The 24,172-nt window shown below is 35.5% G+C and overlaps 2 protein-coding genes across 4 annotated transcripts; one reads left to right on the forward strand and one right to left on the reverse strand.

The window, feature by feature from the left end:
• Nucleotides 1-183: 183 nt before the first annotated feature.
• Nucleotides 184-13,759, reverse strand: LOC143452530 (uncharacterized). Of its 3 annotated transcripts, none has more exons than XM_076953537.1 (18): nt 13,453-13,759; nt 11,030-11,099; nt 8,646-8,716; nt 8,341-8,487; nt 8,185-8,232; nt 7,877-8,002; nt 7,582-7,674; nt 7,319-7,369; nt 7,027-7,147; nt 6,745-6,827; nt 6,498-6,621; nt 3,425-6,212; nt 3,133-3,264; nt 2,736-2,848; nt 2,465-2,548; nt 2,153-2,339; nt 1,553-1,877; nt 184-728 (listed from the first exon to the last, which is right to left on the reverse strand). In XM_076953537.1, exons 1-18 carry the CDS (start codon nt 13,549-13,551, stop codon nt 627-629), a joined length of 4,764 nt encoding a protein of 1,587 aa, XP_076809652.1. In that variant the 5' UTR covers nt 13,552-13,759; the 3' UTR covers nt 184-626. The 3 variants fall into 3 exon arrangements, with proteins under 3 accessions (XP_076809652.1, XP_076809653.1, XP_076809654.1); XM_076953538.1 differs by having other exon boundaries at nt 1,549-1,877; XM_076953539.1 differs by lacking the exons at nt 7,027-7,147; nt 7,319-7,369; nt 7,582-7,674; ... (4 more) ...; nt 11,030-11,099; nt 13,453-13,759 and having other exon boundaries at nt 6,498-6,614; nt 6,745-6,790.
• Nucleotides 13,760-16,580: 2,821 nt separating this feature from the next.
• LOC143452782 (calcium-activated chloride channel regulator 3A-1-like) lies at nt 16,581-24,051 on the forward strand. Its single transcript, XM_076953878.1, has 21 exons — nt 16,581-16,771; nt 16,906-17,043; nt 17,166-17,316; nt 17,408-17,525; nt 17,759-17,936; nt 18,152-18,400; nt 18,503-18,724; nt 19,019-19,135; nt 19,358-19,531; nt 19,642-19,893; nt 20,093-20,257; nt 20,361-20,466; nt 20,594-20,673; nt 20,754-20,853; nt 20,938-21,061; nt 21,164-21,306; nt 21,677-21,863; nt 22,102-22,276; nt 22,616-22,766; nt 23,078-23,164; nt 23,692-24,051. Exons 1-21 carry the CDS (start codon nt 16,625-16,627, stop codon nt 23,781-23,783), a joined length of 3,156 nt encoding a protein of 1,051 aa, XP_076809993.1. The 5' UTR covers nt 16,581-16,624; the 3' UTR covers nt 23,784-24,051.
• Nucleotides 24,052-24,172: the final 121 nt, after the last annotated feature.

Genomic DNA, 24,172 nt, shown 5'->3' on the forward strand with positions numbered 1-24,172 from the left:
AAATATATAGGTTCACTCTTAGCATTCAGTTAGCTGCCACTCTTTAATCTCTTGCACAATCATTGCCGGCATGATATGGATTCTCTTTCGATTTCGTTCCGGTTGTGCAATTAGACCAAAGGTAATAGGATATCTGGGTTTATTGCACGGTCCCGATTGGCTAAACTTTGGGCCAACCGCATAATGTAACTAGTGTATTTATTTCACCACAAACCACGCGTGGCCTACTAATCACACTCGGCACTTTTATAAGCGCCGTAACAGAAATTCTTGCGTGGCTTGCAAAAGTACCAGAAAATTTGAGTCCCAAAAACCTTTGTACGCTTTTTAGCCTGGGCTAATTCGATTAGGCATTTTCAAGCGTCATTTTAGTTTTAAGACATATTTACTACAACATTTTTTTATAAACTTTTGGTGCATTGTTTTCCATTAAACCTAAAAATAGATGTAAAATCGAAAAAAAGTTGCATAGAAAAGTAACATTTTATAGAAGACTTCTATATGTAGAGTGTAAATACAAATAAGAGTTAAAGGCCGTAACCATCAGGTATACGACGCAACAATTCCACAAAACTGCGCAACGAAAAGCAAACATTTGCCTCAGGTAAAAGCAGTTGTGTAGAAGACTACGTCTTGCCAGACTGAAACAACCGAAAAGCACTGACGTCCAGTTTCTGCTGAAGTATTCCAGTCAGAATATATTCGCTGTTAACAACGGGTACACCAGCCTGTAAATTATAAACATAATTAATCAAATCAAACATCAAAATAGAGAGTTTAAAAACGACGATGATTTATCATCGTCCTGACTTTAAATCATGTAATTTATCACCATGAAATGATCTACCGGTACAATCATCACCTTGTGAAAAACTTTTTTTTCACACGAAAGTTTCATTTTCCGTAATTTTCCGTAAATGTTTATAGGGAAGTAATGTGATATTTCAGTTAGAATCGCTGCTTTCACGATCATACCGACGTTAAACAAGTTTTACAATAACAATTTTCAATGGTCGTAGTCAGGGCTTCCCAAACTGGGGGTCGCGACCCCGCAAGGGGTCGCGTAACGAACTTCAGGGGTCGCAGAGCGTATACCAATTTTACACGAAGTACAAAATACAATCAAAACAAAATATCGTTCCAGCATAATCAACATTGAAACCGCCTTGAGACCAGAATTAACAGATATTGAGCCACGGCTGGACTTGCTTTGTAGCAGAAAGCAGTCGCACCAATCACACTGAATAAATGTGCGTGCTTTTTTGTTTCCAGTAGCCTAGACGTGTGTAAAGTAGTAAGTAGGCTCTGAGTTCTGGTTGCTTGAATTCAGTCTTTGCATCTCAATAAATGTCACTAATGACTAATGTATATTTCGCACTGCTAATCAATTTAAACGTGAAGGGTCGCGGAATACTTCAGAAGTTTGAAAGGGGTCGCGAGCAAAAAAGTTTGGGAAGCCCTGGTCGTAGTTATCATTTTGACGTGGATCGTGAGAACCAAAACATGTTTCGTTTTTATTTTAAGACAAGAATGAAAAAATATACTTACTTACCTTTAAGGTAGAGGTACAACATCTCTTGTCTGATTCCGACGCCACAATAACCACATCATCAAGATCCAAGCCCTTTGGCATCTTCCGGACACAGACTCCTCCACCACACTCGATGATCTGATACATTTGATGCGGGGGAGGAAGCACAGATTTCGTGACGTGGATCCGGTGACCTGAAAATAATTGTTGAGGTCGTGACCTCGCCACAGCCATGGTCTCGGTGAAGTTAAATCCATATTGGGCTTCGATCGATTGAGCTGATGATGGGCTAAGGGTGGTGTTGAAAGACTCATTGAAATTCTCGTAACTGTCTTCTGCCAAAAACCTAAGATGGGAAAAAGGGAAGCTTTCTTTTATGAGCTGTTCCAAAGTCGAATAAATTCAAAGGAAACCGAAAAATATAATAACTAAAAATGAGTACATATTAAACCTGTGCGTGCAATTACTTTCATTTACGTGTCTCAGATGCTGAAAAATACTCACCTGGCAGAGTAAAGTAAAGATATTTCGCAGACGTTTAATACTATAAAAATGAACTATTGATCATAATTCATAACATAGTTACAACAAAATAGTTTAAAGATGAACTGCTACGTCTACCTGGATTGCTTCTTTGAATCACGTAACCATTCTTGATTTACGATACGCAAGCCTCGAACAATCGCACACAGAAATTTTACAGTGCGTCGAATCTTGTCAGTAACCAGGTGTGTGCATTCATGCATGTCATCAGTCAGGTGACCACCCAGCTCTTTAACGATATTTTCACCAACTTTATCAATCACACCTGTTAGAAGAAGTAATTCACAAAATAAGTGGGTCCAAATTAGGGCAATAAGAATGCAGTGCCTATGTTAATGAAAATTGTATTAAGAATTGTATTTACATTGTGGTAGGTTATGAGTAAGATACCTGTAAACATCACTTTGGGCTTAAGCCGCCTCGGGCGAAGTGACAAAGCCGCAGCATGAAGTACCTCCTCTTTAATCTTCTTCACTATATCATACAAACATGACATGTTTTTAGAAATTTTGTATGAAAATGGTGGTTCTAACTTAAACGTCTAAGGACATGAGAAACTAGATTGTACGCTTCATATTATTGCAGTGGTCGTGAGCACAAAGACTGGCGAAATTTTGCGAACTGAACTCAAACCTAATGTAAATTTGAAAAAATTACTTACGTGGTGCGTTTTTTGCTGTTGTGTCATCGTCGCTTTTTATCGTTTCTGTTTTTCTCTTTCTTCCAGCTCTTCTGCGCTCTCTGGTGACAACCTCTGTAGACTGCTGATTTTGTCTAACGAAATACAAGCCAAACAACTCACTTTAAAGGCAAATTGGGAAATGGCACGAGGAAAATTATTGGGGTTTGTGCAAACACATATATCATGAAGGTCAAAACAAACAAATCCCAACTCGATTCGAGTAACAACCGAATGATAAAATTTCATCAGCATGTTGCCCAATTTCAACTTAAACTTGAAGCAATCACTAACCAATTTGTTTTGTTTCAAAAAATGTATCAACCTATCTCTAATTTTAGACAAGCACACAAATAAAACTTTGAATAAAACTACTTACTCAGAAAGTTTTAGCTCTTCTTGTTGAGGTACGTTTGTGTCATTCTGTGCAAGAGAACCAGATCTCACTGCAGTAGAGTTTTCATCAGCCAAAAATTCTTGCTTAACAGAAGCCATTTGTTCAACAGTTTTTCTGTTGCACAAATAAATAGAAATCAATCTTGTGTGAAGTTATGTTGAAGTTCAAAACATCAACAACGTGCAATTATGAGTCACGGAAGTTCAAAATGCAAAACGGGCGTGATTAATTAGTTTAGAACAAGATAAGGTCAAGTTATTATATTCAAGCTTACCCAAAATGCTCTTTGGATGTTTGTTTCTTTTTCAGTGTCTTAGAGCTTACTCTGGCCACAGAAGCACCATTTGGTTTATCTGCAACCTCCTCTGTGACGGTTTCATTCTGATTTTGAATAGTTTTTCTTGTTGATCTTCTGACACCTACAATAGCGCTGCCCTTGTTCATTGAGCATGTTTCTTTGTTTTCACCGAGAGACTGAGATTCTTTGCTTTTACCTGTTCTCTTTTGCCGCCTTGTAATGGCTTTGCTGGTACACTCGAAGCCAGCTTTGCTTTCATGCACTTTGCTTCTTGTATTTCTAGTATTTTTTCTGCTCATACTTGTTGCTTTGCTGTCAAATAAAACCGTTGCTGCAGTCACAACTATATCATTAGCAGTAGTAGCACTTGATGATCCAGCAGAATTGCGTCCATTGCACATTTTATTGCTAATGGTAGTATTTGCAACGCTTTGCAATCCTGAGGTTCTCCTTTTAACAGTCTTGGTCCACTCGTAAATGTCAGAATTTCTCTTATTTTGACCCCTACCAGGTCTCTGCCGTCGCTGACGTGTAGATACTTGCTCCTCGTTAATGGCAGCATCTTGCAGTGTCTTTGCGCCATAGTTCACATCTGCCTTCATAATGGGAGTGGTCTTCGGGATGCTTAACTCCATTTTAACATCTTCCCTATCCTCATTCTGCCCCTCGTAAAATGCCTGAGTGTGAGCGACAGTATAAGCATCATCAACATCATCCACAGTGGTTCCGTTGCAAATCTCACTTTTATCAGCAAAGGCCATCTTCTGATTATCATCATCATATCCATCTTCGGATAAACTATCTTCTTTTAGTGAATCAGGCAGATGCTGGTTGTATTGTGATAGCGAAGTAATACAGTTGCTTGTTATGTGTTCTGCAACCAACCTTTTGTTTGCTGAAGAAGTTCTTGGCTCTTCAGTATCATAACCAGTTCCACTTTTCACAATACCATCCTGATAACTTTTGGTAGCCTGGTGTGAAGTCAAATGTTGTTCCCTATTATTAGTTGAATTTGCAGTAGGGTTTAATTTCTGTACGCATACTGTTGGTTCAAAGTCGATGTCGATTTCATTATTGTCAATGCTATTTTTAGCACTACGAAAAGTGTCTTCAGTGTTCTTCGAGTATGTCTGTGTTGCCACCAAATCATTCTCAACTTCATCACAAAACTGAACTTCTTCAAAGCAATTGCCCTTCGCTTTGAGACCCGCAGGAGATGCTGCAGGTGTTGAACAAAGAAGTTGAACATCTCCTGTTTGCACAGCTGAATTGTTACTATCAGAAAATGTATCATTTGTGGTAATGTCTAATGCCAAGTTAAAGTTATCTTCATTTGTACCGTTTAGTGTAGTCGTCATGCCTGATTCTTCAATATGACTTTTGGTTGATAGATTTGAGTAACAATCTAACTGATCATTATGTTTTAAGCTTTCCGTGTTGATATCATCAGGAGATTTCCTAATGTCAACTGTTTTTGTGTTGTCCTCAATTTTTGCAAAAATGTTTTCGTTAACAGTTGAGTCAATGTTACACGGTGAAGTTGAGCTATTACCATCTTGGTCATTAGATGGCATCTCCGTAGAAACATTAGATTCAAGCAGTTTTACAGTATTGTCATCACAAGTTGGTGGTGATTTTATTTCTTTGCATGACTCATTCTCCATATCTATGTTGTCTTCAGAATGAGATGGTAATGGAGGACCTAATTCACTCTCTCTTAGCACCTGGACATACGCTGTAAATAAATCTTGCGTCTCTGCCTCCTCTAAAGGTCTACTACTCTCTTTTGCATCCGAATTATCTTCCGGTGATGCTTTATCCTGGGGTTTATGGTTTTCATCAAAGTTTGGTGAAGATGAGTTGTCCAAATCTTTATCAGAAGTACATTCCGCTTCTTCTTTGTGTCTTGATCCTTGCTCTACATTCTCACAGAGTATATTCGAATAGGCAGTAGCAAAGTCAAGGGTTTCCATGGATTCTATCGTCACCTTTACATTTTCTGGTGTGGCATGTTTACATGTTTCTTCTGTATCGTTAGAGCTTATAAGACTAGCTATCTTGGCATCGTAATCGCTGCATTTCAAGTCTTCGGCTGCAGAACTGTTCTTCTTGGAAATAGTTGCTTTTGAATCTTCTGCTTCAATATTTAGGTCTACATTGTTTAAGCAATCGATCACACAATCATTGTCGTTTTTAGGATTGAAGTTCTCGTAATCATCTTTGTCTTTTTTTATGTCAATATTAGCTTCCATCTCAGACTGCAATGACACAGTTTGAATTCCTGACAGCGTTTCATTTTGATGCTTTTGGTGATGTATGTCGTCATCCACAGGCAACGTGTCTGAGAGTGACCCCTCCATGCTGTCATCCAAGTCACTGATTCCAGTAACAAATGTTGCGTTTGAGCAAACATCTTTCTTCCTGTCAGGATCATGGTGGTGACTTTCTAGTTCCTCCTCGGGAGTAGGTGGCAGTGACTCATCCAAATCGCTGATGCCCGTAGTAAAAGAGTCATCACTGTTTTTGCGATTTTTCAAACGAGTGTGTTGTTTTGGAGGTTTCTTCTTTAGCTGAAAATTTTTCTTGACATCAACATTAAACTCTTTCTCTTCAAGGGTTGATAATCTTTTGGCTTCAGTGTCTTCTTTACTTTCTTTTAGTGTTTCTAGGTAGCTGGAGTAAAGATCTTGTGTTTCCAGTTCATCCATTAATGCATGTTTATCATTGGTGGCAGCCACATGAAGAGGAACAATATGTCCCGCAGCTAAAAAATGATAGAATTTGTCAGAAAACTGAAAACATTTCAATACGCACCTTAGTTAATCGAACATTTCATAAACATTATGATAAATACTTTATCATAAGTCAAGTAGCTGAAATAAACTTTCATGAAAATTGAGATTAAAATGAACCACTGGGTTAAAGTTAAAACAGTTAATAGTTAACAGTTAAAACAGTGAAGTTAAAGAGATATAGCTCCATGCTCCTAAGTATTAGCTGAAAGTGGGTAGTTTCTTTAAAAAATTCTTACATAGGTTTTCTTCTATACCTTGGGTTTCAGAAGTTGAAAATGAATCCTCAGCCGGACGACGTTCTTCTCCTCTTACGTCATCGTATGATAGAGTCGCCATTTCAGCAAAAGGATCATCACATGCAGCAACAGCATCTGAAAGCTATTAAAGTCATACATCGTACATGAAAAGATAAACAACAGTTTAAAATCTTTATTAACAACACAAGACATTGCAAGCAATTGTGGTCGGTGCAAATTTTTCGCAAAGTTTCCAAAACCTTACTTCATCTTTTGACTTGTCTTCATCTGCTATGGGTGATGAAGAGACAACATGATTTGTACGAGGTTTTGTGTCTTCTTCAACATCTGCATAATTGATAAAAGTAAATAAAGTATACATGAATTGGGATGCAACACTCTAGTAGATAATGCCTTCCTTATGTGGTGTGATAGTGTTTATTATTTCTAGATACAAACGTGAATTCACAGAACGAAAACTATTATTCCACTTTCTTTTAAATAAAAAGCGCATATCAGCTAAAATCTGTAGGATAGTCTACTTTACCAGTTTCGCTGTCATAATGACAATTGTCTTCAACTTCACACATTTCGAAAATTTCTTTTGTGTTCTTCTTTACGCTCTGAAGTTCATTGTCAGAGTTTTCTGAGTCCGAAAGCAAGAGCAACTGCAATAGTTTAATAAAGTAAACTTGAAGAGCTATAACCTTTGCCAGTATAACACAAAATACGTATTGACACGAGTGCCCAGATAAACAAAAAAAAATCGAAATACATACAGTACCACATTTACCGCTCCAGAAATAACATGTATACTTGTAATGAAGAAACATTTTTACCTGATTTAGTTTTGCTGGATTTTTGACAGAAACATCATTCAACAAAGGCTCCTAAAACATTTTGCAAACTATAATTGACACAAAAACATAACACACTTCATACGTCAATAAAGTTAATGCTACTATACTTATTCAAATTATTAGAAAACCGAAGGCTTTCAACTATTGGAAGCAAGCAATATCCATTATTTGGTTATTAACTAAAGTTGAGGGCAAAAAATGCGTCCAACATGTTTCTATGACAAAACACAACAAAATCTTACACCCTCATCTATTTGCAAGTTCAAGCCATCATTGTTTGATTTGTCCCCATTAGAAATAACTGACTGATCACATGGCTGTGATTCTGGAATGACCTGAATATACAAAGATATAATTTTTAAAGGTGACACTACTAAAAACTAAACAGTGTTAAACTATCAAAACCATGAAAAGGAAACAGAAAAACGCAGACAACATATTTGCATGACGCAAACAAATATAATGAAAACTAAATAACAATCAGAGGAATACTGAAACTTTTATTTTATTAAAAGATAACTTTAAATTAAGTCGCACATTGGAAAAATCACTTATATCAAATCCCTGATGTTGTTGGTCCAACATCGATTCTGGAGTATCAAGAGCAAGCAGTTGAGGAGGATGAACAATTTTTGGTGTAGACACTTGGTCAGGATGGACAGTCTATGATAATGCAAAAAAATAAGAAGTTCCTTAAACTTAAATTGCCTAATGAATGACACTGATGACAATTTCAAATGGAATACATACCCCAATCAATTACTAACATATACATATGTACAATAGGTATATAGGTTGCAAACAACCTTACAAATCATGCATATATATTGGTTATACATAAACACCTCAGTTTTTGCAGGTGATTCTTTCTTGACAAGCTTCTTTTTTTCTGCCTAAAGTTAAAAACTTGATTAGCCTACCAAAAATTTTTGTTCAAAGAAAAAAGTGGATACCTACGCCTATAAATATATATATCATTTTATACACATAAATGTTTGAACCTGTTTGAAAATACACTTGATGTTAGCCAGTAAAAGCTGATCTCCATCCCTCAAGCAGTAGCGAATGTTAGGTTTTAATCTCATTTTCCCTAACCTTGTTTTATTTGAACTTCCGCAGTCATAAATATAAGCAGCATCATCCTCAGCCTAAAATTTTTATACAAGACAAGAAAAAACACTACTTTGCAAGCAGCATGAAACTATACCAAAATACAGTAGATTAATTAAAGAGTCTGTAAAACAAGAGAAAACTGCAATTAACTGGTTGCCTAAGACTAGTGCAAATGAAAATTTAAGTCAATTACCTCAATACAAGCATGTTTCTTGCTTAAGGCCATCCCTGAACAGATGGCAATGTCACAGTTTTCATGACGTCCTACAAAATTACATAATATTTTACTTCAAAGGAAAAACAACATATACACCAGTTCAGTGGCATGGTGCTGTTGCTTAAAGTGCACTCTTGGTGTAGGCTCCCTCAAGAAATATAGTCTAATAGGACACAAGTTAAAATAATGGGATCAAAACCAGATGGTAAAGATTTTGCGAAAGGCAGCAGCCGGTCTTACTTTTTACCAAAAGGACTTTGTTCAAAATAAATATAGTTGCTTATCTTTGGTTAACAGTGCATTTCACATCACTTGATTAGATTTTATGACATTGCAATCAGCAATTTGCACACCAACATATATATATTATATACATACAATATATAGCCTAAATATTAGGGATGGGCCGATACATACCCAAACCCAAAAGATTCGGGCGAACACAAATACCAACAATGGCGATCCCGAATACAATATTACTTATAAATTTACTGACTTTCGTATAAAATGATGATCTAGTTTCCCGACAATGCTAAACTAGAGTCAGCAGTACTTACAATGAAGGTCGTTTTCTTAACAATTTTGTTTTTTCGATCGTTTTTTAAACACTATTTCTCGAAAGAAAGCGATTTGTTTATCGATTACGTCATTTTAGAAGCAAGACTTGACAACTTTTGGAGGAAATTTTATTGTTTGGTTCTAATACGAATAGATTCGAGATTCGTTCGTGTCGACCTTCATGGTATTCGGGTTCGCACGAACTCGAATAATCTTCCTCGCGGCACATCCCTACTAAATATACGCTACATTTGTTGTGCTGTGATGTCATATTGAGAAATGAGAATCTGTCAAAGCCATTGAAATTTGAAGCTTTGTTTTGAACCGCTCTTTTCCACTAATTTTCACACCACCAATGCACTTAGCTACGCTGGCTAGTCTAAAGCATTGAGTATTTTTCAATTTTTGTGTAATTGTTATCAGCAGAGGTGGGCACAAGCACGTTCAAAATTGCACACTCCTTTTTTTGGAGCGATCTCGACAATGACGCTCTTCAATATGGGAATGGAACCATGAGCAAGCCTCTTTTTGAAGGTCATTCATTTGTCGCTCTTTTTGTTGCACAAACAACACTGTGAACACACAAAATGGATACAAATGGTTGGATTGAAATTTCTTTTTAGTTTTTGGACTGCCGTAAGAATATGCGTTTATGTGCTGAATAAAAAAATGGCTTGAAACTAATTTCACGCACACGTTTTGCTCCACAAAGTTAATGGAAAACAACAGACAATATAATACTCAACACTAGTATGTCAGAAACATGTTATGGCAGTTCGATACAAATGCTTGGTTTTTTTATGCTGACAACAATGAGCCGAGTTGTCATCATGGTGTCGTAATTTGCTTCACATTGCCGTTGTTTTATAACCTACCGATATATGCCTTGAAAGTAGTTACACGCAACTCAAAATTTAATTGTAACATAATTTACGTGTCACCCGGTTTCGAAAAACAGCAAGTGCAGAGTGAGCCGAGTGCATATATTGCACACATTTCAATTGCGTTTATACAGTGAATGCATACAGATAAAAAGCTAGTTTTCGATGTTTTGTGTGCATAAAATATACCAAAAAAGTAGGTTGCTTAATAGTTTAATTAGCACCAAACGTTCCAACAGCAGATGCATTACGTAATTATTTAAGTTTTGTATAATTGTTGTCAATTACGTGCAACACTATTTCAAAGTGAAATTATTAAATTTTTGAACGTTGGCATCTACAATTCTAGAAGGTTCTTAATAATCTACTCGTCTTTTAATCATTTGTAGCAGGTGTGGCCAAAACAAAACTTTTCAGTATGGGATTTCAAGAAAGTTCCTATAGCATTTATAAAAAATAATGATACACAATTACAGTTGCAGTTAGACACACGTTTTACAACGCAAATTTGCAACATACAAACGCGCCGGAGTGAAAACATTTTGTAATTGTTATTAAACAAAGCGGGATTGTGAATGACAAGTGAGTATGTTCTTCTATTTATAGAAGAACGAAAGCACAAGCGACGCTTGTTTTTTCATTGATGAGCAAGAGCGTGAGCGGCTTTTTTTTAGAGGAGCTCTTGTTAGAAGAGTGGTTGCTCAACTCTGATTATATTTAATCCCACTTAAGTAGATAGAAATGTAACTAACTGTGAGTTAATAATAGGATATATATATATCATAATTAATAAGCCTGAGAGATGAAACTGGAATCAACCAGAAATCTTATAATAGAACAAAGCCAGGATTAAGCTGATAAATTAGGTAGAGATCATTCATCTCCAACCGGTATTCAACTAATTAAAACTAAGTAACTAACCAATTGTATTGTCGCCTTCGTAGATTGGGTGTTCAGAAGCAATTATTCCGACATGGCTGTCTTCTTGTACCTAAGAATAACAGACATTTCACATGCAAAAAATAGAAATATCACCAAATGGTATGGGCTAAAAAGATTTATATATAGGCCTACAAAACATGAGAGTTTGAGCCCTTTCACTTCCTAAAACTACAGAACTAGCCTACAGTCAGCCAAAAGTGTTGTAAATTGCCGTTAGATTTGTAGTGGTATTGCATTGTTCATATATTCTTGGTCATTGTTTGACGGGGAACAAAAAATTAAATGCTAACGATTATATCGTGATAGAATAATTAATTCCACAAGCAAACAATGGGAAAAAGCAGCAAAGCCTAAGGGCTTAATACATGCAAAAATGATGAAACTAAATTTATACCATAATAAAAATGAATAATGCTTAGCACAGTCTCTATAAAGGCAAAGTTTTTGGTTGCACTAAAGTTCAAATTTTTTCTGAATTTATTTTACATTGGAGCTCAAAAAACGTAACTTGTCATGTTTGTTTAGTCTACAAAAATTGGCATGAAAATGGCGATGATGCCGTGCCAAATGGTGATTTGTTAGAATCTTGCATGCTGGTGTCACGCCCTAATATATCAGAGAGAGAGAGCAAGTTTATTTTCACCATTTAAAGTAAACTAAAAAGCATCATAATATAATGTTAACATAATTGATTGGTGTGGGGCAGCAAAAAGACCTGACGGTCATCTAGGTCAATTGACCCAGATTGTATTGCAAAAAAAAAACAATGGGAACGAATAGAAAAACTGAAACTCAATTAATTAAAATAATACTATAAAAAAAAACAGAGACACACTACAGCACTAACAGCAGATTAAAATAAATTTTCAACCAAATCAAAAAACCAACAATAATATGATGTAAATAAAATGATGCGAAAGAAATTAATTATGAATGTACATTCATTACCATATTCATAATTATCCGAACAGCACTTCCCCTGCACAAGACCACTTCTCAATTGATATGGAGAAATATTTATGAGACTTAATTTTATATTTATATTTTTATATTGTTTGGTAGTTTATTCCAAAAATTAGCTCCTCGAAATGTTAACTTTTTTTTACCTTTTACTGTTTTGGTTCGGGGCAAGAATAAGTTGTCCTGTGATGATCTAGTATTGTATTTGTGTACTGTTTAGATTTCGCTAAAATAGTCAAAAATACTTGGGGAAGAAGATGTGTAATAGTTATGCATGAATTTGCCTGTCTGTAATTGATAGATTTGAGATGTATTTAGAATATCGTTTATGCCATAAAGTGGAGTTAGTTTGGACTATTTGTTACTATTGGTAATTACTAAATAGTCTCACTATTTTATTGTGAATTATATTTAATGGTTATAAAAACACTATATGATGCAAATCCCCAAGCCAATATGCCATTTTGAAAAGCACTATAAGCTGGACAACAGTATAACATCAACAAAACCTTTTTATTGGTAAATTGTTTTACAATTTTTTCAATATTTAAATATGAATTGTATAATACTGTATCATCAGCAAATAGTTTTGTTCCAAGGTAAGTGCTGTTGGGTAGATCATTTACATACAGCAGAAAAGTAGTGGTCGTATTACTGACCCATGTGGCACACCTATTGAGATGTGCCTTTGTTCTGATAAATAATCACCACACTTAACATATTGTTGTCAGTTGTCAACATGTCAAATATGACTTTATCAATTCGTTAGCTTTGTCACAAATGCCATAGCAATTAAATTTCATAAGTAATTTCCCATGAGGTACAGTATCAAAAGCTTTCTTAAGGTCAAGAAACACCACACGCATGTATCTAATTATTCTCTATTTGTTGGTTTGCATATTCATTGATATCTGTTACTACTAATACAGTGGAATGGAGTTTTCGAAATCCAAATTGGTTATGGTGCAGAATTTTGTTACTATTAATAAAGTATTTAAGTCAACTATATAAAATTTTTTCAACTACTTTATTTAATTGACTTAAAAAACTGATTGGTCGATGGTTATTAGGATCATTTTTGGTTCCTTTGTTGTACACAGGGATCACTTTGGCTATTTTAAATTCTGGTGGGTAGATATCAGTAGATATCATCTTGGTTAAAAGTATGTGCTAGTGGTTCAGAGATTAGATATTTGCAATCTTTTAGTATCTTGGCTGGTATATCATCATATCCTGGTGATTTGTTACATTTTAATTACCTTATTTGATACTCAATTTCCCACTTATCTGTTTCAAGAAAGTTCAATTCTTTCGAATAAATCTTTTTAACATAGTGAGTACAGTAGGCCTAATACAGCAAAATTAAAGACAAATTGAGCCAACATGCTCAATAAATGTCAACTTTTGATAAACCAATCATAACAAAAATTATGAAACCGTACAGAAAACGTCCCAACTTGTTTTTTTTCTTTTTCGTCATCATGAGAATGATCTGAGAAGGAATCATCCAGTAACTCTTGTGTACACAGGCTATAATCCATCTGTGCAAAGTGCGCTAGGCTCTGACGCTCGCTTTTTGGAGTGCGTGCCAGTAACCTTATAACAACTAGGTTATTAATAACTAGCTTATTAGATATTTCATCAATTCCACGCAAAGTATATTTATTTTTGCTTCATTCGCGCCAGTGAAAGTATGTCTATAGACATCTTAGTCATTTTTACAAAAAGCTGAAGATTAAAGAGTGGAGATGTGAGGATCCGACGGAAAGGATCTTCAAATGGTTTTGGACCAAAAACTGACCTCCTTTGTGACGTCATAAATTTCATTTTGTTGCATATAAAGTTGATGTTGTCTGAACCGTGTTAACCAGATTTTAAAGTAAAATAAAAAAACAGGATATAGTTTGGCACTTTGAAGGTTATCTTTATATTTTTCGACACGAGCTTTCGCAAGCACAAGCATAAAAATGATTTTCGATGAAAATCAGTAGGTTACAACGTTTACTTTTACGCTTTAACTTATAACATTGGAAGAGGTTTGTAAGCCCTAAAACATAAGCTGCTATATGTGTTGGTGGCTATGTGTTAATATTCAGTTGCAAATGTGGATATTTATTCCAAGGCCAAATAAATATTTTGCTAAAAGTCACATTTCGTGGTTATAAAACAAGACAATTCATGTTGGTTTCGTCTTCATCTTTATCATCTCCAGCGAGTAACAGTTTGTCCCATCAAATGATCCTCTCCACTTAACAGCTTGTGATAAATATATCGATTAATGTAACATAAAATTGTGTACTACATAGAATTCTCATCTATGGAATCAGTGAAGCATAACACTGCGTGACGTAATCAACTGCTTCTCCTGTGCGTGCATTTTGATTTATTCAGTCTTTTTGGCTTTTACGTTCAACGCCGCAACATGTCTTTGTGCTGTTGCTGTCACAATGTTTTATCTTGATGTACTCGTTCAAAGAAGCTTCAAATATAATCAGATTATACAGTAGTCATTCCTGTGTCATTATTGCTGAAGTCTATCAAAGTTCACTGTTAAGATATACACAAGTAAACAGACTTTGTAAGAAAGTGGGCAAACCTTACAGGTTAAGGTACCATACACCACTTTTCATTACAAGCTTAAAGGACGGACCACTATAACAAGTGACATTTTCAAGAACTTTTTTAATTCAAATTAAATTTAACCCTGGCCTAACCCTCTAATCAGAAAATCGCCAAAACAACACACAACCTTGCTTTCAGCAATAATTGATTTATATCAGTATTCCTGTGTCGATTTTAAAAAAAAAATGTCTTAAGATTATGGAAGAAGTTGGAAACTTAAGTCGTAAAATCGTTGAATTCAAAGCAAAGGATTTTTACAATATTTACATTCTTAGCGCGAAGAATTTTTTGTAATTTGTTCATTTAATCGTATTTTAGGGCCAATAATCGCCAGTAACTCTGAGCAGCTCTGACACAAACTCAGCGGGACAAGTTCGCAATTTCAAATTTGTTCAATAAGGCAAGTACAAATTACAAAGAAAAGCATTTATAAAAAAGAAATCGATATTATTTATAAAAGATTCGCCTTTTGGATGGCAATTAATAATTATACATCACTTTATAGTGATCTCATGTTCATCTCAACCATCGTGAATAGCAGCATCCCCGACCCAATCCACTCCATCTTATTCCATTGCAGTTGTTCAAGTTGTTCACTCTTCCCCTGAGATACTGACCGTTCAAGTTTGAATAATGACAGCGTTCGTACCACCAAGGTCTTTGGTAGCCTACTCCACTGCACAGTTGCTACTATCTTCTAAGTCGTGTTATGTATGGATAAAACTTTGTTTATGACTTGGACCACACAATACAATTGGCTGGCAACATGTTTGGTGTGCTGAATGTTAATAGTTAGAAGACCAACAAAAACGTATGAGATCAGATTTTCTAACCAAAAGAAACAGTCCTAAAAGTCAACAAAACAACAAATATGAATGCTTTGAGGTGGAACGCTATACAAATAAAGTCAATTTACAGATATAGTATAACAACAAGTCAAAGTAAAGTGTAGCGTTTAAGCATTTTTTGCTGTTTGATCTGTTGCAGCATCATGCAGTAACAGTTAGGCATATTTAAATTAGGAAGAAATTAAACTATAGACATAGGTTGCATAACAATTTCTTTAAACAGATAAATGCAAACTTCTCAATTGGAAAACGTATGAGCAAATGTTTAAATAAAAACAAATGTCGTTTGCTTTTTCTTGTACTTTATGTCGTACGTATAGTATCTTCACCAAAAGTGTTTACTACAATAGCTTTGTGGGACCAGTTTTCATATTTTCTGGGTACGACTTGTAGGCACCAACTTTTTCACTGGCTTATTTGTGCAGCACTCAAACCACAAACTCAGCAGCTTGCCACTTGTTCTAGAAATTGCGAGAAATTAACTGCGGTTATTAACGATTTTTCTCCTTCCTGGTCTGACCGTTGTTGATCCATGGTCCTATTTTTAGATGAACTGTGTACATTGCAGAACTAGATTCTCTCGTACATGACAAACGATATAACTTTCCAAACATTCTGGGAACGAAGTAAACAACTTGATCTTATGTTTCACCTAAGAACTCGGCAAACATTTCACGAGTTGCGAAATTTAAGACCGAGATGCGGTTTTAGTGTCATCACTTTACGACATGCTTTTTAATAAATTAACCAATAAGTCAACACTCACACAAATAATACTTAGAACTTTTCCTTAGGACTGCGAAATTTTATTTTATTACCTTACGTGAACAAGAAATGATCACGTAGTATCTTAGGCCAAATATTTGTTTAAAGAAAGTCATGTTTATGTTACATCATAATTTGGCTATATATATAAGACCAAGTAACGTAAAATATTGAGTCAAATGTACTTTATAGTTTTACTAGAAATAACTTTCGAAATATCGCCGAAGAAACTATATTGGCAACTTTTTTTGTAAATTTTGTAGGTTCGCTCCAGCAATCGCATTTAAACACTTTTATAAAATTTTTATTTAAAACAAAATTTTATAAGATACACGATTAAATATTTTCTGTAGTCAGGTGCAATAAGTTTAAGACAAAGATGTTGAATATTTTGTTGCTTCTAGTCCCTCTTTTAGTGTTTGCTGATGCTTCAATGATCACTCTGGCAAACAACAGATACGAGGGGTTGGTGATCGCGATTAACCCTGAAATCGCAGAAGACCCGAAAATAATTGACGGAATAAAGGTAAGTATTGATTTCACGATTATTTATATTAAAAGATATAACTTATCTATTTTATAAATTTCAAGCTATCTTGTTTCAACTTGTTTGGTGTGGACGTTGTGGTTTCCATCATAATTGCATTAGTTTATTTTCAGAGCATTATGACCGACGCTTCAAGCGTTCTGTTCAAAGCCACCGACAACCGGGCATACTTTGGTGAAATTACTATTCTAGTGCCGGAGAAATGGACAACTGGAACCTACAAGGCTGCAAGAAACGAAAGTTACGGCAAAGTACGCATGATGTATGGTTTATGGCTTACGGTTTATTTATCCAACACATCATACACAGTATCTGGCAACATATGAAATTGATTGACATAATTGTTGACATTTTTTCTTACTGATGTTTCTAGGCTGGCATTCTAGTAGCATCTGCCAACCCGAAACATGGAGATGAACCATACACGATGCAATATGGAGAATGTGGAGAGCCAGGAGAATATATTCACATTACTCCTGATTTTATCCTAAATGATGACGTCATTGAAAACTATGGCCCAAAAGGTAAAAAACGGAACGTTTTTAAACTTTCATTGGAGAATTTTTAGGCACAATTAAAAAAGCTTTCAAATATGAAAAACGTGATACATTTAAGGTAAAACTATGATCCATGAGTGGGCGCACTTCCGCTGGGGCGTCTTCGACGAAAGCGCCACTGAAGGTTACGATCCCTTCTATTATGCTTCGGAGAGTCAAAACCCTGAAGCTACCAGGTGATTTTCTATAAACTTTAATCCAAAGCTTTCTTAAGTGTTTTTTAATATTCTTAACATGTCTTGCGTCATATTTCAAGTTGTTCTACTGTTTAGCTCCTCTTCCTCCTTTTCCATATTTTAAGACCTTTTGCTGAAGCTGACTTTCCTTTTTACTTGCTTGTTATAATTATGCCACAGCACGTTTAGTTAAAGTTATTAACATATATTAAAAACTTATTGATATTTTGAAGATGCCCTGTATCATTAAAAGGAACAAATGTGGTAATTCTAAACGACAATGGAACAAGAGATTGTCAGTACAACGGGGATACAAATTGGCTTCCTGAAGATGGCTGCGTTTTCATCGTTGATTCTGAACAACCTGAAAGTCTAAACGCCTCCCTTATGTCACATCAATATTTAGATCAAGTATATCTCACTTCCTTAAAACAAGCTCGTTATAGACAATTACTGTCTTATCAGTAGCGTGGAATTGAAAATTTAATAAAAAATGAAACCATGAAGAGCGTCTAGCCTTCAATGAAATTTTTCCATTCAAGGATATTTCTTAGATTTTGGCATATATGTTAGAAACTGTAGTTACACAAACGCGTTTGTATCTAACGATGGTTTGTCGTGTGCAGGTACTGGCGTTCTGTCATAGTGACGAAAGCGATCCGGTCAACTTGCACAACCATGAGGCACCGAACGAACACAACCGACTATGCAATCAACGAAGTGTTTGGGATGTCATGCTGTCTTCTATTGATTTCAAGAACAAAGCCAATCTACCGCAGGTCGGATTTGTGAACCCACAACCCACTTTCAAAGTGATTCAACCAAAGACACCACGCTACGTGCTAGTTCTGGACACTTCTGGAAGCATGAATGGTGTAAGTTACAACATATTGTTTTTAGGCCTCTTTAAGCACGAGCAGAAAATGAGATATTTACATTACTGATTCCCGCTGGTTATGCAAGTTTTATTTTAATAGATCAATTACGATTCTATGATGACTGCTTCGTCATCTTTCATATCATACTACGTTCCCGACAAAAGCGCAGTTGGGATTGTTGAGTTCAATTACGAAGCACAAGAACTTTGTCCGTTGATTATGATAAATACTCAAACCGATCGCAATTATCTGCTAAACCGTTTGCCATCTCCACCTGATGGCGGCACTGCAATTGGCCGTGGAATCTTAAAGGGGATTGAAGTAACGAATACATTGTTATAAAAATTTCGTTTTATCTGTCTATATTATGTCTATCCATTTTAATTCATTTTACCTTGAAGAAAACGTTTGGGTATAAGAAGAAGTGGGTTTGTTTAGAAAGTGCATATCTACGAGTATTTGCAAAATTTTGAAACAGTTTTTGCCTTGTCGTTTACTTAGTAAAACAATCCACTTAAAATCTATGAAGTAAAGCTGCTCTTCAAACTATAACAAAATTCTAACAAAATTCATGAAGTTAAATTTTTATTCAGACGCTTTTAATTATTTTTTCAGACCATGACCGATTTTGGAGATTCTTCAGGAGGTCACCTCATTGTACTTACAGACGGTCAAGAAAATGTTGCTCCGTATATTAACGAAGTTCGAGAGGATCCGACATTTAAAAGCGCGGTATGAAAAATATAGCAATAAATAATAATAAATAATATTATGTGATTGTTCAGCATAATCTACTTGAACTTTTTTATTAAAGCTTGTCCGTGATTTTTCAAACATCCCAGAAGGACCTTTCATATAACTCAGACAAAACAATACACACAATATAGCATGTATTAACATCAATTAATCATTTACAGACATCATTCTTGGGTTAAACTTTAAAAAAATGTTTAGAACGTAATTGTCGACTCCGTGTTTTTCGGAACGTCTGGTAGTGTTGATCTCCAGAAGTTAAGTGATGAGACAGGAGGTAGAACTACCTCACCTAATGATTTAAAGAGTCTTATTGAAGCATTTCAAACACTTTCTGAAAACAATGATGGAGATATTCAAGATAAACAGTTTCAGGTTGGCAAATAAATGTTTATTTTTGTTTATTGTTGTCAAGATCCTTCCCCTTCAAACTAATAAACATTTACCGTATAGATGTAAAGATGAAATTGCCGTATTTATTGTAGATTTTTTCTGGATCTCACTTCATGAATGCGCACGACTTCACTAGCGGAATGGTGGTGCTGGATTCGACTGTTGGAAAAAACACTCTGTTTGGTATATCGTGGTCTCAGTACCCTTATGCCCCAGACGTGGTAATTACCAACCCTACTGGAGAAAAATACTGTTCTACCCCACGTCCGCGTTGTGACAGCACAGGAGTCAGTGAGAACATCAACATAAAGACAATCAATTTTCAAATTCCTGGAGTTGCCAAGGCAAGAGCTCAATCCTTTAGGTCTACGCTGTGAAAAAAATTTGCAATAACAAAAAATGCAAAGCCGGAATCGTCTGCGATTACAACAGTATAGTCTAGTAAAACATTTCGCATTATGTTCTAACTATAGTTGAGGTTTTTCAACTTGTTTGTCTCAGGTTTATACAGTAATATACACTTCCCTGTTATGCAATATGCAGGCAGGTAACTGGATATACGAAATAAGAACCGACACTCACTCCATGACTGTCAACGTATTGGTAACTAGCCAGGCTGCGGATAAGGACGTTCCGCCAATCGTTGTAGAATCATCCATTTCTTCGTCAGATGTTTCCAGTGGTTCGCCGCTCGTTGTGAACGCAAAGGTGAAAAAAGTTGTTAAAATTGAGAGAAAGTTATCAAAAACTTTAGTTAAATAATTGATGAACTCCAGCAACTTCTTCTAAAAGTTTATGTTGCTTGATTTAGGTTTCTATGGGATATGAACCAATTTTGAAAGCGCTTGTTACGGCCAAAATCACATCCACAGACACTGGCGCAGTGCATATGCTTGACCTCTATGACGGTGGTTCAGGTCAAAATTGTTTCCTTTATAATATGATTCACTTACAAAAAATGAACGTGATTACACTATTTCGTAGGTGCACACGGAGCAGTATAATAAGTGTAGGCTTAATGATAAAACCTATATACATTTACAGCTCCCGATGTGCGAAAAAATGACGGTATATATTCCAGATATGTCACGGAGTTCTCAAATACAGGACGATACTCTGTGCAGGTATATGCAAGAGTTGCGCATTTAAGTAGTTTACCTGTGCAAAAAAACTTTGAAAGAAAATTCTTTGTACACTATTTTAGGTTAGCGTTCAGGGATTTGGAAACAACATTTCAGCAGCCGGACCTGCGTTATCGCCAGGATCACCTGCAGCATTTAACTTCGGGCATGTTGACAGCAAAGGTTTGTAGCTTTTCAGGAATATATTGTTAAGCAATGGGAAACATTAAGAGAAAGTTTGCAACACCTCCTGCACTTGTATTATAGGAAATATTGTTTTAAACCCTGCCGCTCACGAACACGTAACATCGAGCAAGCAAAGCGGAACGACCACGACAGACATCGATCCGTTCACTCGTATTGATACTGCAGGAGCTTTTTTCTTTTCCGAGTAAACATTAAAGATATTTAATCTAACAACAAACTTATTTTTATTCAACAATTCAAGTTTGCGTGTGTGCTTCACGTACTGTACTTTTTTCTTGTGTTATAGAACAGCAAGTGCAGACTCAAGCGATCTCTTCCCACCAAGCAGAGTAATCGACCTGACAGTTAAACAAGTTGATGCCCTCGACGTCAGTCAAGGAGTTCTGTTGACATTCACCTCACCAGGAGATGATTATGACGCTGGAACCGGTAATAAACTTATGTGTTATGCCTATTTTTCTTCCGAACATAAACAGTAGCCTAAGATAGGAATGTAGACGATTAAAATTTTATCTTGTTTGTACTTAGACAAGCAGGACAGCATGATCTGTATAAATCAATTAACTTGTGTAAATAAAGCACAGATTAGTAAGCTTACCGACAATAACCTTAAATTCGATTGAAATGTAACTTGTCTGTTGTCCGCAACATTTTTTTCAGTTGCGCTATGTTTGACTGTTATAAAAATATATCGTGGTACTTCTTGTGCTGTAAGTTGGTACTGTTATACTGTAGAGTAAAACATGAACCACATTTGAAATCTTTTTCAGTGTGAATTTACTTTATATTTTATTTAAAGCCAATTCCTACGAGATTCGTTACACTTACGGCAGTCCGAGTTCTCTTTCTAAATCGTTTACCGCCCAAAATCCTGTAAAAAGCGGAAACCTTATATCCGGCGATTTAACGCATCCCAGTGTTGCCAATAGCATAGAAAACTTTGTGGTCAACCTCACAGATATTCCAACAGATAAGGATTTAGTAACGTGAGTATAAATTTTCTTAAGAAACTTGGAAAATGACTTTTTTGGTTTGCTAAATCTGTGCTGTAGTCTGTACAGTTACTTAAGCAGCTCTCATATACGGTTAGCAATGGTTTAGTAACACTACTTCTTATTTGTTATTTTTTATCTGTCCTGTTTTTATTGCTTGTGGCTAGTTCTGTTTGCTAGTTTGTTTAATCTTCGGCATCCGCTGTTCATTATTTTAACATTTTCCTTTCAGAGTCGCTTTTGCGCTTCGTGCTACTGATGATGATAACAAAGTTGCCGATGTCTCCAACATAGCGATGATGAATCTCTTCTTGAAACCTCCGGCTGTGTCTTGCTCTAATGGAGAGGGATCTCCAATAAGTTCGATTCCATTTGAAAAAAAAGGCGATTGCAAAAACTTTTATCAGGTTTGATGACAATAAACCTATCATCAGATTTCTTTGAGAAAGATAATTATCCTAAATCAACATCTGGTACATCTGATATCTCAGGGGGGCATTGATAAGATTTATTTAACACTAAAAAAATAAAATTTTCGTCTAAAATACTTAATTATACTGTTCAACTGCAACTTTCAGTTAAAGTTTCAAGTCCAAGTTTAATTAACTTATTGTTGGCAATATTCAATAACTGAAAGTGTAGGCTAGTTCATCTTTACTTTTCCAATTTGGCCTATATACTATAGCCTGACTGTTAACACACTTCTAATTATTTAGTTGTTGACAAAAATTTTACTGCTATTCCAGTGTTCGAATGGAGACCTATATACTCTACCCTGCAAAGAAAATACTGTTTTTAACCCAAGCATTGGCGTATGCGATCGTCCAGAAAACGTTCCAAGTTGCTCTGGGCAGACTCTTGCCACAATTGCACCACCAACTGGTTCATCAGAACCACGTAAGATCAGGCTGTCGAAGTATATAATTTTGACTGTTGATTTTTTGACTGTTGATAATTGAGGTTGTTGGTTTAGTGGCCTTGCTATAATCGTCATCAGCATGTAAACGAACCATCACCATTTTCAAGCTCATTTGAACTCTTTTATGGTTTGTCGCTTTTTCCCATGCATTAGCGCATTTTATTATCAACTAATATTGTTTTTCGTCTTCACTGTACCAAGGACGAAAAAATTTAAACAGATGAATACATGATAGTTTGTCAATTATGTTGATTGTAAGTGACCATTACTCTTTATCGTATTCTTTTAGCTCCGCCTTCTTGTAGCAGCACTGACGGCATGGACTTATTACTTCCTATTCCTGGAAAATGCAATAAGTATTACCAGTGCAATGCAGGTAAATAATTTTTGTGATTTCAAAATAAACAAGGACTTAACCTTTTACGATTATCGTCAAATACTGCGGAAGTCAGCGGTAATTAGTGAAGATTATACTTTGTCAAGTATTGATGTTATATAGAAAGTATATCACAAAACTGCTATATACTACGTTAAGCATATAGGCCTAATGCCAAATAAATCTCCTAAATTAACTGCATCTTGAAAGTGTTATCAAAACTTTACAGCAATGTACACAACACATACAAAGATATTAATTATTAGCACTTCTGAGCTATAGCTTTTTATAAGCAATGTGATAAAAACGTAAAATTTTTACTGTATACTGTGCACTAATTTTTACACAGCGTCCTGGTCGTCGTGACTAATTGATTACGTCAAACTAATTTATCCTGTACCTCAGTAAGTTGTAACAAAAATATTCTCAAAACAACGCTGGCTCATAGAAAAATCTCTTAGCATCAATACAACATATACTTGTGCCTATCAAGTGCAAGTTACCTTACACTTAAAACTTTTTTAAAGGTATATTAATTGAGAGAGACTGTCCTCCGGGGCTGGTTTTCAACCCTGATACTCTCTACTGCGACTGGACCTACAACGTACCTGGCTGCTAAATGACCACGCAAGCTATAAACTGGTATTGGTTTGAAGCATATGATATTTTTCGAGCAATCACTTGAAGAAATATTAATCAAAATTGTTGTTTATTTCTGTTTCTTTTTTTATCTAATCGTTTTCATTTTGTGGTTATTTAAGTTAATTAACTTTAAAATTATTTCAATTTTTGTATCATTATAATGCGTAAAAATAATTTCGTAGCTGATTTCCATGTTGATACACTTACCGCATATTGTTTGCAATAAAGTGAAATGTTAATTTCAAGTTAATTATGATGGGATTGCCAGGTAGCCTACATCACTTTGAGGTTTTATAAAATTTATTCGACACGTACGTTTCTCGATTAATTATTATCACTGCTTACATAAATCGCTTTTTTCTGTTC

Source organism: Clavelina lepadiformis, chromosome 4 (genome assembly GCF_947623445.1).
Source record: "Clavelina lepadiformis chromosome 4, kaClaLepa1.1, whole genome shotgun sequence".
Classification (NCBI taxonomy): Eukaryota; Metazoa; Chordata; class Ascidiacea; order Aplousobranchia; family Clavelinidae; genus Clavelina; species Clavelina lepadiformis.

Coding starts and splice junctions, on each gene's coding strand:
- LOC143452782 (XM_076953878.1), top strand. CDS start 16,625: ATGTTGAATATTTTGTTGCTTCTAGTCCCTCTTTTAGTGTTTGCTGAT. Junction 20,258..20,360: donor CGCTCGTTGTGAACGCAAAG/GTGAAAAAAGTT, acceptor TGCTTGATTTAG/GTTTCTATGGGATATGAACC. Junction 20,467..20,593: donor CCTCTATGACGGTGGTTCAG/GTCAAAATTGTT, acceptor ATACATTTACAG/CTCCCGATGTGCGAAAAAAT.
- LOC143452530 (XM_076953537.1), bottom strand. CDS start 13,551: ATGGATTATAGCCTGTGTACACAAGAGTTACTGGATGATTCCTTCTCA. Junction 8,488..8,645: donor AGAAACATGCTTGTATTGAG/GTAATTGACTTA, acceptor TAAAAATTTTAG/GCTGAGGATGATGCTGCTTA. Junction 2,340..2,464: donor GCCCAAAGTGATGTTTACAG/GTATCTTACTCA, acceptor TTCTTCTAACAG/GTGTGATTGATAAAGTTGGT.